We start from the raw sequence: 13,578 nt of genomic DNA on the forward strand, positions 1-13,578 counted from the left end.
AAAACAATCTGATGTTACCGAACCCATGAATCTTATGCAGTTAGAAAATAAAATGCTAAGACACTTACTGGAGGAAAAAGAAGATAAGTATAAATTACTGTTAAATAATAATGAACTTTTAAAATCTAATAACTATTTGCTGCAAGAAAAAGTCGATTTATTGAAGACTGAATTAAAAAACCATCACACCAAAGATAAAAATAAAATACCAATTAAACTTAATGACCCAGAAAATAAAAACATCGAACATAAATATAAACAACCTATTCAATCAGATGTCAACAATATACAGGGCAATTCAAAAATTACTACAAACGAATTAAATGCACAAATAATGGAAATTCAAACCAAACAGACATGTGACTACATTACAAATTTAACTGTTGAAAATGAGGAAATCACAAAAATGAATCTTAATCATATCACAATGGGGACTTCAGAGAAAAAAACGAACGATGAAGGATATCGGATTGTGACAAAAAGACGCAAGAAAATAATGGGAACTGGAATTGGTGATAAGGATTTCCATGGAAAATCCGAAAAACCAGACAAAAAATTGTGGCTATTCATCTCAAAAGTTCCGGATAGTGTAAATGCGGACCACATCAAGAGTTTCATAATAACTAAGACAAACTGTGAGGATATACAAGTGAAATTGTTACCAACTGACCAGAAAAGAAGGGATAATCAATGTTTCATGATAGGTGTACTACCTGACTTAAGGGAAGAAATTTACAATCCTGCTTTTTGGCCGAAAAAAATTGGCATTGAACGATTTAACTTTAGGTTAGGAAGAAGATTTTTAGATCGAGAGCATCACAATAGAACTCTGTCAACTGAAGAAGATAGACCAGACTCTTTTTTAGTCAAGTAAATCCAATAGAAACGGCACTTTTAGCATCACCAAACAATTGTTTTGTAAATAATATTGTAAGTGTGGTAGGTGATAAACTGGATACCAGTATATCTAAATCGAATATTGTAAGTAAATTTTCTATTATTTTATATAACATATGTTCTATACGAAATAAAGTTGAGGAACTGGAAGTGTTTCTTAGCGAGAATGATTGGCCAGATCTTGTACTTTTAACGGAGCACTGGTTGTATCCTCTAGAAACACTTTGTGTTAATAATTACTCCGTAATATCAAAATTTTGCAGATCTGAAAGCATCCACGGTGGCACATTAATTTTAGTCAATATAACATTTCAGTATAAATTCAATTTTGTTGACTATATTAAATTTAACCACCTATGTGTTGAATCTGAATTCGAATTTTCTATTACTTTCAGTAAGAAGCTTAATATTTTTCTCATTGTTTTGTACAGACCCCCTAAGTCTACTGTGCAGCTATTCTTTCAAAGATTGGAATCCTTGCTTGAAAGGATTCCAAAAAATGCATTTATTATCTTGACAGGTGACTTTAATATTGATTATTTGGATTCAGCACACACCCATGTTATTACCATTACAAATTTACTGAACAGTTTTAATATGAGAATGCTCGTTAACGATCCAACCAGAGATAGCAGCATATTGGATTATATTTGTACTAATCTACATCCAGATCTGGCTGAGTGTAGAGTGATTCCCTATTTTTCATCGGATCATGATCCCATTCTATGTGAATTTCCCCTTAAGAATCCACCTCATACAGCCAGATGGGGTAGAATTTTCAGCAAAAGAAATTTTGACAGGTTTATCAAATTATGTAATCGGGAGGATTGGAATAATATTTTTTGCTCTCCTGATTTGCTACATCAATTTCATCACACTCTCATGAAGATTTTCAATTTGGCATTTCAAAAAAGAATTCTTAAAAAGAAAAATAAGAAAACTTGGGTTACTAAAGGAATTAGAATTTCTTGCAAAAACTTAAGATCGTTAAACTACATTAAAAAACATATAATATGCAATGATGAATTTTTGATATATTTCTATAAATATAGGTCCATATATAGGAAGGTTACTAAATTAGCAAAATGTATATCTTTTAAATCTAGAATGGATAATGCCAATAATAAACAAAAGGAATCTTGGCGTATAGTTAATAATATTAGAGCTAAAGTTCCCCAAACTACTGATGTAGTCTTGGACCCTGGTGAGCTGAATGAATATTACTGCTCAGTAGGTCCAGAACTCGCTGGAAAAATTGATTCTTCTTCTAATCCAATGCATTTTTTAAATGGAGAAAACATTACAAATTCTTTTTATTTTCTTCCCACTAATTCGGATGAAATAAAAAATATTATACAAAGCATTAAAACTCCTATGGCTGCAGGTTGGGATGATATCCCATCTAAAGTATTATCCCATCTCCCTGATCATGTTCTGAAAATTTTAGCGGACGCAATTAACACATCTTTTTCAACAGGTCACTTTAGCGATTGTTTAAAATGTGCTAAGGTTATTCCTTTATATAAAGGTGGTGACCACGATTTACCTGCTAATTATCGTCCTATCTCTTTGTTACCATCGCTTTCAAAGATTGTAGAAAAATTGGTCAAAATCCGAATGATGACGTTCTTACAAAAACACTATTTACTTTCTTCTTGCCAATTCGGTTTCCAGTCATTAAAAAGTACATATGATGCCATCTTCGAATTCATGGAAAAGCTATACTTAGACTTAAATAACGATTACGTTGCTGCTGCAGTTTTCTGTGATCTATCTAAAGCCTTTGACTGTGTCAATCACAAAATACTTTTAAATAAACTGGAAAGATATGGTTTTAGAGGCACTACTCTAAAGTGGTTCAGTTCATACTTGGAAGACAGATGCCAGTCTGTATCAATCAATGAGCGCTATTCTAGTAATATCTTTATTAATTGTGGCGTACCTCAAGGCTCTGTCTTGGGTCCTATCTTTTTCTTGATCTATTTTAATGACATAATTAACCTCGATATTAATGGCCAGTTTACTATATTTGCAGACGATACCACAATTTTATGGCAAAACAAGGACTCTAAGGTACTGAACAAGATTATTAGTAGTGATATGCTAAAAATCTTAGAGTGGTGCAAAGCTAATCATTTGACATTTAATTTTTCAAAAACCAAATTAATTTCTTTTAAGAATGATCTAAACAATATTACTCTGGGTAATGAAGGCATTTGTTCTGATACTGTTAACAAATTTTTAGGTCTCTATATTGACAATAAACTTAAGTTTGAGCAACACACTGTATATTTAAGCAAAAAGATATCATCGGGTTGCTTTGCTGTCAAATCAGTTGCACACCATTTGGATTTCAAGATTGCAAAAAGTGTTTATGTGGCCCTGATTGAATCTAATTTGAGATACGGTATTGCCTTTTGGGGTAGCTGTTCTCTTCATCATTTCAGTAGAATCTTTATGCTACAAAAGAGAGCACTTAGATATTTATGCAGGGTCAAGTTTGGTACATCATGCAGGCCTCTGTTCCGGAAACATGGTATCTTGACACTTCCCTGCATATATATCGTTGAATTAGCATGCTTAATTTTTAAGAAACATAAAGAGGATATTCGGACAGATTCCCTTTATAACACTCGTCTAACTTACGTTATTCCACTTCCAATTCCCTCTTCTACACTAATTAAAAAATCATTTATTTACACTGGAAAGAAAGTGTTTAATCACCTACCACTCAACATAAGATCCTCAAGCAATATTTTTGTATTCCGAAGAGCAATCAAGAAGTTTTTATTATCTAAGTGTTACTATAGTATCGAGGAATTTTTTGAGGACAGTTGCGCTAATTGATGGCTTTTTTTTATTTTTTTATTTTTTTTTATTATGGAAGTTTTATAGTTAGTATTTAATGTATCTTGTACTGTGTTTGTACTATACCACGTGTTTTATAAATGTTAACTCATTTTTAGAAACAATAAATTTTCTCTCTCTCTCTCTCTCTCTCTCTCTCTCAAATAAACATTGCTTTTTGCTTAAATTCAATGTTCAAACTGCCAAGAGGCAGATGGGTGGCAGCTTGAACATTGAATTTAAGTGAAAAGTAATGTTTATTTGTTCAATAAACATTTATTTCTGTTTTCTGACACAAGTAGAATGTATTTTGAATTAAATAAATTACATACATTCTTCTTTTTGTGTCAATTAATTTAATTCAAAATTTTTTTTGGACATCTTGTATAAATAATCATGTTAATGTTTATATTACTGAATAGGGAATTGAATAACCTTTCAAATGAGCTAGCACACGACACCTATTCTCATTAAAAAAAATAGTCGATTACATCATCACGCACAGATGGATGAAGTCACTAGTATGATATGAAGACCACACGGAAGAATGGCGAAATGTCACAAAGAGGTTAATTCGAGAAAATTGAATTTTTAACTTTCAAACCCTAACTATCATCATACAATTAAATATTTTGCGTACTTCTTCATTTAAGTAGTCTTCATAGTTATTTTGTAACATATTATTTAATCAACGGAATTTAAAATAAAATGCAAAACTTAGAAACATTGCTTTATGTAAACACAAGTCACTACAAACACGGGAAAAAAGCGAAATGTATGACAACAATTTTTTTTCTGTTCTTCATTTGTCTAGCTTTTATTATTTTCTCCTCATTTTATTTACGTTTTTGTTGTAAGGAAGCCTCTATAGAACCATCTAGCCCTCTCAGATGTGCAAAACTGACTCAAGTGGACCAGATCGTTGAATTTTTTGATATGTTTCGTAAGACACAGGAGCGCCCTTATCGGATTTGTATATAGTGTACATTTTCTTAATATTTAAGTCATCCGGAAGGTACATTTTCTTAGTTTTATTTTTACTATAGAGTAGAGTAGAGCTATAATGGCTTTCTCTTCCTTTAAAACACCTTATGTGTTCAATAACTTCATCTAGCTGTTGTTTTGGTAATGCGTGTTTTTTTGGATTTTTTCCACGTTTGTCAATTGGTGGACTACCAGTAGCTTTTAAACTTTTTTGAATATTTTCAAGACTCTTCCGACCAATTCAATGAAGGCTTAGAAAAGCTTTAAAACAAACTGGGACGTCAGTAGTTTTATCGTCAGTCGTTATTCTAACTCTAAAAGAATACGTTGCATCATGCAATCTTGATGTAGCTTCATCTCGGGCTCTTCTTTGCTTTATGGGCATTAACGTTATTAGGCCTGCCAAATAAATATTTTGTTTATCACGCACCATACGGTTAAAATTGTTTCTAATGTTTTATCGGTTTTGCTGATTTACTGTTTTAAAACACTTAAGTCTCTCTACATTGACAATCGTCACCTGTTTCATGGCTCTGTTGTCTTAACCGCTTCATTTCTTCATTTATTCGACCTGTAATTTTCCTTTTTCTAGTGTTTTTTCGCGATCCGTATCATCTCTTTCACTATCCGTCATTTCCGAGCACAATAATACGCTTCATATTTAACGTTTTTAGTAAACAAAATGTGGCGTGTACTCCCCCGATGACTCGACAAGCACTGACATTCCACCTTTCTCGGATTTATGCCAGGACCATTCGCCTTTCTTCCCTGTACGAAGAATTTTATAACGTGTTTTAAGCTATGAGGATTCGTCTTTTTCCCATGTTTGAATGACTCACATAAAACTACTACTAAAAACCTACATATTGCTGCTTTGACCCGAAAATAATAAAAAATTGACATTTCGCTTTTCTTCCGTGTGGTCTTCATAATATATAAGTCAAAAAAACATAATTTAAAAATCAAATAACTTTTGTATTTTACATTTTTTTCTAATTCTGTGAATAAAGCGGTTTACAGGTGGGTCAACATATAGTGAATAACCCTGTACAAATATTTATTCCAAACAAAAATAAAGCTTAGGTTTGTTTTATAATTGTAAAATCATCTGCATTTCATAAATCACTACTCCCATAAGTGTTACTAATATCTTCGTCTGAAATTACTTCATCATATAGTTTTTTTATCAGAGCTTATTCAGCTTCAAAAGAAGACATACTGAGCTGTTTATAACACTTCTCAAGTTATATAATCAACAATTACTTGTAAAATACTGCAATATTCGTAAGTAACCCCCAACGCCTTGATTTAGTCAAATAAGAACTAACAAGTCATCAACAATCATCGACATCTGCTCTCCAGACCAGGTGAGCCATCTGTGTTTCTCACTTTTATTGCTACAAATGAAACACAAATGATGATAAATTTGAACGGAAATTATATTGTGGCTCATATTTCGTCGCCTTAGTACTATAACTTGATAACTCCAAAATTGACGTTTTTGAGATAACTAGTTCACAAGATGTATTTTATTTGCCTCCATATTGTGTAAAAACTTGATATCTCACTTCAAACGGGTTAAGTATTTATTTATGATTGACGAAAGTTGATAAAACTCAAATGCCACTAATATTCAGTGCTAAAACTTGACAAGATAAGTTATCAAGCTATTATTTAATCGAAATAATCGTGAATACGACATACACTGAATGCTATAACTAGATAACTCGAGTTATCTAGTTTTAGCACGTGTTTCTCTGAAACCATTGAACTTACCACATAATTGCCATCTGTTTATTCGGTTCATTTTAATGCAAGAATTCGAGAATTGTTAGCAGATCTGGCAACCCCCATGGCAGAGGGCTAATTTTCAACAAAATAATGTTTAAAATACTAGTTGTGTTAAAAAGTTCACTTATATGCGACTTAGCACAACATGCGACATTACCAAATGTTAACATTATGGTAGTGCTAAAAGTTGATAACTTTAATTTTTCATGTTTTTTTCCATATTGGAAAACAAATTTACACCATATTCCTAAATAGATCAGTTGCCAAAAAGTTAAGGAACAGTATTTTAGAGCCGCAGAATGAATTCCTTATTTACTAACATCATGGTAGCAGCACAAATATCTTTAAAATCTTTAAACTCGTTTATCTCAAAACTACTAATTTCGAGTTATCAAGTTATAGTATTAAGGCGACGATTTGATAATTTAAGTAAAATTAATTTCCGGTCTACAGATCTCATAAAAATAATGCCATGCTGGGGCTGAACGTGTTAAAAAAATCACTCAAACCAGACAACAGATTTAGGAAATTTGCATTAATTTCTTAGAAAAGTGTATACTAGTATAATCGAACCTGCTTAATGGAATAGCCTTCGTACCAAGCAAATGTATTTCTATAACCAGGATAATCTAGTAACCGATCATTAGTGGCCTAGTAGAAACGTTTCAGGATTCAAATTTCTAATCCTTAAGGAAGGATATTCCTATAACCCGTATTCTAATAAGCAGGTTCGACTATATCAGGTTATTTTTGCAGGTCGGTGTACTAAAAAAAACGAAGAATAATGAAAAATAATCAAAAATTTTTTCCATATTTCAACTTCAAGAAGCCATATTTCAAGAGTCTTTGGAAGATGCAGAGATGGGAATCAAAATGAATGGGGTATTGATCAACAACACACAATATGCTGTCTTAATTTGTGACAACATAGCAGATCTTCAACAACTTGTCACTATAATCGGAGAATATAGTAAGCGAATGGGATTAGAGATTAATACAAAAAAGACCAAATTCATGATCATCTCCAGAAACTTGGATGCATTTGAAAACTCCACCATAACACTGAATACTAAAAGTCCATTGAAAGAGTGAGCAAATTTAAATACCAGGTAACATGGCTTTTTGAATGCTGGGTATCAGACAGGGAAGTAAAATGTTGCATCGAGCAAGCTAGACAAGCTTTCATAAAATTCTGAGACACTGAGACTAAGGTTTACTAAATGCTGCGAAATGTGGCTTTATGGTCGTATCCTGAAGATACCATGGACGGCGAAAGTCACAAATGTAGATGTCCTTAAAAGAATCAACCAAGAACGTCAGCTTTTCGAAAACATCAAGAAAAGAAAAAAAAACGGCATATTTGGGTCACATCATGCGAAACGAAAAATACCAGTTCCTTCAACTTATAATCCAGGGTAAAATTTAAGGCAAGAGAGGAATAGGGAGCAAGAAAATGTCCTGGCTCCGAAACATAAGGCAATGAAACAGAAAGTTAATGGAAAATGTGATTGCTAACATCCATTGGTGGATTTGCATCTGAAGAAGAAGAATAAAAAAATTGCACATTTTAAGGAAAAACAAACACTATGAACATAAAAGGAAAATACCTCTTTCAAGCGTGAAATGGGGTAACTGGACCAAAAATAAAAAGAGAAAATCTACAAATAAAAGTGTTAAATATTCCAAATGAATGAATAATTATGATAGAACATCATACGTTCTAAAAATGAAAAATGCACATAACAACAATGAAATAATTATACATTACACATTGTATTACACATATTCAATCTAGTGTGATTTCCAGGTGTTAATAGCATGAAATTAAAAAGAACCACAACACAAATACTGGAAATCTACATATCAACTAACAAAAGTAGATAAATATAAGGAGAAAGTAATCAGATCACATAAAAAGACATAGGAAGAGGTACTGGAAAGTCCCTGGAATAACTATAATTAATAACAACAGAGTAAAAATTCTGGCAAAGGTAGATAAAGAAAGTATAAGAATACATTACTTCATACTGAGTGTATTGAAAAAAGCAGGAGTATATAGGTATTGCCAAACCATTTAATGTTATTCAATTTGCTAATTTGGTTGGGTTACTCAATACTCAATAGAAAAAGAGATCCTTAATTTGCACTTTTAACAAATAATATAATGTAAGACAATTAGATAATATGTCCATTTCCGGTATTTTTCAATGTTATAAACATTTGACCAATGAATAGCTGAATAATGTTTGTAATTACGATGATGATTAACTCGTACACAATTGTTGGCCTAATAAACAATTTAGAAAAAGTGATTTAGTATATATTACAAGTACCACTTACCATCTATCTAAGTTTGATATTTGCACATAGTCCCTTTAATAATATTTTCTTATGAATAAAAGTGTTCCTTTAAAAAACATATTTTCTATAGTATTATCTGCATAACAACCACCATTTTATTTTAGGCTTCGATTGACATTGACAGAAATACAAAATGACATTTACGTCAAACAACACAGAAAAAAAAATTTCTCCACCAAGGAGCAACTAAATTAATGATATACCTCGTCCAAGTTACTTACCGTTGCACGTCATCCGCCCCATAGCCTGTGACACGATACCAACACGAAATATCTAGGCGGTAGGTGTGTTCCCCTTTAGAATCATTTTGATTCTAAAAAAGAACACACCCACCGCCTAAATATTTCGTGTTGGTATCGTGCCACAGGCTATGGCGCGGATGACGTGCAACGGTAAGTAAATTGGACGAGGTATAGTTGTGTTTGGTTGTGTTGTGCTGACGAAGAAAAGAAGAAAACTGCACTTTACCACAAAACGATTTGTGGTACCCGTGGAACCCAAATACAGTGGAACTACGATTACTATGCACTATGCAACCAGCTATACGCTATACTCCTTCCTTGTTTTTGTTATCTACTCTAATCTTTTTTCAAATGTCAAATAAACCAATATTTTATTCGGTGATTACTTACTACATTAAATTTTAAATTATCACAATAAATTCCTAAATCGCATCAGAGAAAGTCACACCGAATTGGTAAAAATATTGCAAATTTTATTTATTAACTGCAAAAATGGCTATAATGTCGATTAAATACACAAAACTCATAGCAATCCTCTTTGTTATGATAATAACATTGAAGTCACTGGAATACTTTATAAAATATCAGGAAGAGAATAAGCATAAAGAGGAGAAAGATGAGGAACTGGAGAGGGTTAAAATATCCATTCATTATGAGGCTTTATGTCCAGATTCGAGATTTTTCGTGGTATATCAATTGCTTCCCATATTTAAACGACTTAAAAATAACATTGACTTAGATTTCATCCCGTATGGAAAAGCAAAGGTAAGAATTAATATCAACCTTCCAAAAACGCCTACTATTAGATTACACCACATTTATAATTGATATGTGACTTTAGTGTCTTAAATTACTACAATATTATGTTATGATTAAAAATTTCCCATCAAGTCCTCAATACTGTTCATTCATGTTAAAAATATATAAAATCTTAAACATGTCATATCTATACCTCTTCCAATTTACTTACCGTTGCACGTCATCCGCGCCATAGCCTGTGACACGATACCAACACGAAATATCTAGGCGGTAGGTGTGTTCTTTTTTAGAATCAAAATGATTCTAAAGGGGAACACACCTACCGCCTAGATATTTCGTGTTGGTATCGTGTCACAGGCTATGGCGCGGATGACTTGCAGCGGTAAGTAAATTGGACGAGGTATATGTATCTAGTTAGCCTTCTTTGGTCCATCTTTGGACATTGGCCTCTCCAATCCTTTTCCACTCTTCTCTGTCTGTCGCTACAGTCATCCACCTAGAACCCACATGCTTCTTGATATCATCTGCCCATCTCATTTGGGGGCCTTCCTTTTCTTCGTGTTTATTCCCACGGTCTCCGATTTATAATTATTTTGTTCTATCAGTCTTCTTCTTGTCTTATATTGTGTTTGGCAAAACTTTTTTTTCCATAATCACTACGATGATGATTATTACAATTACAATCTGGTCATACTTGACCAATGAGCAATTTTAATCTAACCTAAATTATTACTGTTCCTTAAAATTAAGAGCTTACCCTATAGCGTCTCTTATCTAACCTAACAAGATAGTGTACTATTCTAGCATACACACTAACACGCACAAGCACTATGCTCTGCTTTTCACTATCACCTATCACTTAAACTAGTTCATAAGGCTTTGTCCTCTTCAGTCTTCTAACTTGCCCAGTAGTATCGAGGAGCTGGATTGCCTCAATATTCTCGTGCATATGAAGTCGTTGCTCGTGACTTCCTGCCATCTTCTTGATGATTATATCCACAGTTTCCATTCCTAGGTCCTTATGGAGATCACTGTTTGTCACATACCAAGGAGCATCTACAATATTTCTGAGTATTTTGTTTTGGAATCTTTGTATTACTGTTATATTACTTGGTCTAGTACACCCCCATAGTGGGCATCCATAAGTCCATACAGGTCTCAATATTTGTTTGTAAATTAGTAACTTATTATGCATCGACAATGTGGAGTTTCTTCCAATTAGCCAATACATTTTTTTATATCTTATATTTAGTTCTTCCCTTTTTTTCTTAACGTGCACCTTCCAGCGTAGTTTTGCATCTAATGTTATACCCAAATACTTAGCAGTATCTGCATATGGTACTTGGATATTGTTGATTATAACTGGTATATATTGTATTTTTTTGTTGGTGAAATTAACATGGACAGATTTAGCTTCATTCACCCTGATTCTCCATTTTTGTGTCCATTTATGGATTTGGTTAACTGCTATTTGGACCTTGTTGGTCGCCTCTTCACTTGTCGTCCCTACTGCTTGAATAGCTGTATCATCAGCAAAGGTGGCAACTGTGTTGTCTTCCAGTTCAGGTGTATCACATGTGTATAGTAGGTATAGGACCGGACCCAACACACTGCCTTGTGGAACACCTGCTCTAATTTCTTTTAAGTCTGAAAAACAGTCTTCTTGCTAAATTCTAAAATGTCATTCTTTTATGTATGATTGTAAAAGTTTTGAGTACTGTACAGGTAAAAAACATTTCAGTTTGTATGTTAAATCTTCATGCCAGACTTTATCATTCCATCAAGGAATACAGTTGAACATACTTTCTTTTCTTCTAGGGATCTTTCGATAATATTTGTGATTCTGTGCACCTGGTCAATTGTTGAATGCTTATTTCTAAATCCGAATTGATGTGTTGGTATCAAATTTCTTGCTTCAATAATTGGTTTTATTCGCTTGAGGAGCAGTTTCTCAAACAGCTTCGATATTACAGGAAGCAGAGATATCGGTCTGTATGACGAAACCTCATGTGCTGGTTTTCCTGGTTTAGGAATCATGATGACTTCCGCCATCTTCCATATCATTGGAACATATTTTAATCTGAATGCACTGTTAAAGAGGTTTGTTAATTTTACGATAGCTCTTCGGGAAGATTTTTCAACAGCTCACTCGTAATTAGATCATAGCCCGGAGCTTTCTTCGGATTAATATTTTCCCTTATTTCTTCAAGCACTTCTTTTGGTGTAGTTAGCCAAATTTCTTCCTCTAATTGAACAGGTTCCTCCCATCTTTCTTCATCCCCTTGAGGTTCATTTGGTTTGAATGTATTTTCAAGATGTATGGCAAATAGCTCTGCTTTTTGTGCACTACTTCTGGCCCAGTTATAGCCCGGTTATAGATAAATGAGAAATTTAAAGCGATAGACCAATTGGTGTACAAATGGTAATACCAGAGTTGCCAAGAATTTGGCAACAAACAAGGTCTCCTCAAGATAAGACTAAACTAAATTGTGCAAGTCAACAACTCAAAAGAACTATCCTACAATTAAAGAATGACTCGATTAATTCTTACTTACAGGAGCTAACAGATGACGGTAGTACAGATTATTCCTTATGGAAAGCTACTAAAAGACTGAAAAGACCTATTGTGCACTCTCCTCCTATTAAACTAGAAAATGGTATTGCCCGGTTATAGATAAATGAGAAATTTAAAGCGATAGACCAATTGGTATACAAATGGTATTACCCAATCCATGGTATTACCATTTGTATTACTATTTGGTCTATCGCTTTAAATTTCTCATTTATCTATAACCAGGCAATACCATTTTCTAGTTTAATAGGAGGAGAGTGCATAATAGGTCTTTTCAGTCTTTTAGTAGCTTTCCATAAGGAATAATCTGTACTACCGTCATCTGTTAGCTCCTGTAAGTAAGAATTAATCGAGTCATTCTTTAATTGTAGGATAGTTCTTTTGAGTTGTTGACTTGCACGATTTAGTTTAGTCTTATCTTGAGGAGACCTTGTTTGTTGCCAAATTCTTCTCAGTTTTCTTTTTTCAATTATCATGTTCCTTATTTCCTTTGGATAATTGTTTCCTTTTAGCCTAGGTTTCAGTGTAGGAGTGTTTTCCTATGCTGCTTGCTGGATATTGTTCACCAACAATTCTGCTTCTTGATCTAATTGCTCTGCGTTTTGTATTGGTACACTTAGATTTATTCTCTCTTCAAGGCTCAGCTTAAAACTTACCCAATCCGTCCATTTATTTGTTAATGTGGGGTTACTTTGTTTTTTAATAATCCTGTCACTCATGGTTAGTACTATAGGGGAATGATCAGAATTTAAGTCCCAACAGTCATCAATGTCTATGAAATTAGTTGAAATATTCTTAATAATAAAGAAGTCTATTAAATCAGGGGTCTTGTTTCTATCCGTAGGCCAGTAGGTTGGTCTACCAGTTGATAGTGCTTCACACATCTGTTCTTTAATGGCTAACAAAAGCTCCTTTCCCTTAGTAGTAGTGATTCTAGAGCCCCAGTGTGTGTTCTTTGCATTGAAGTCACCTCCAATAATGAACCTTTCCCATAAGCTTTTCAAGAATTCATTATATAGTCGGTTCGCTAAACTCAGACGCAACTGGCTAGATAATTTAGTCGATATTTTTTTTGTTTTTTGACAATTGTGCAAAAATTGGCAAAATTACTAAATATTTAGTGAT

At 33.3% G+C, this 13,578-nt stretch overlaps 2 protein-coding genes across 2 annotated transcripts in view; one reads left to right on the plus strand and one right to left on the minus strand.

The window, feature by feature from the left end:
- The window catches only part of LOC126893239 (tyrosine-protein kinase CSK-like), a 138,115-nt gene extending 129,097 nt beyond the window's left edge, over positions 1–9,018 (minus strand). The window contains exon 1 of the mRNA XM_050663225.1: positions 8,860–9,018. The gene's annotated coding sequence lies outside the window, so the exon portion shown is untranslated. The remainder of the gene's footprint in view (positions 1–8,859) is intronic.
- Positions 9,019–9,457: 439 nt separating this feature from the next.
- The window catches only part of LOC126893241 (GILT-like protein 1), a 43,807-nt gene continuing 39,686 nt past the window's right edge, over positions 9,458–13,578 (plus strand). Inside the window, exon 1 of the mRNA XM_050663230.1 lies at positions 9,458–9,887. Within this exon, the coding sequence (XP_050519187.1) occupies positions 9,615–9,887 (273 nt within the window). The 5' untranslated portion in view covers positions 9,458–9,614. The remainder of the gene's footprint in view (positions 9,888–13,578) is intronic.

This window comes from Diabrotica virgifera, chromosome 10 (assembly GCF_917563875.1).
Source record: "Diabrotica virgifera virgifera chromosome 10, PGI_DIABVI_V3a".
Lineage (NCBI taxonomy): Eukaryota > Metazoa > Arthropoda > Insecta > Coleoptera > Chrysomelidae > Diabrotica > Diabrotica virgifera.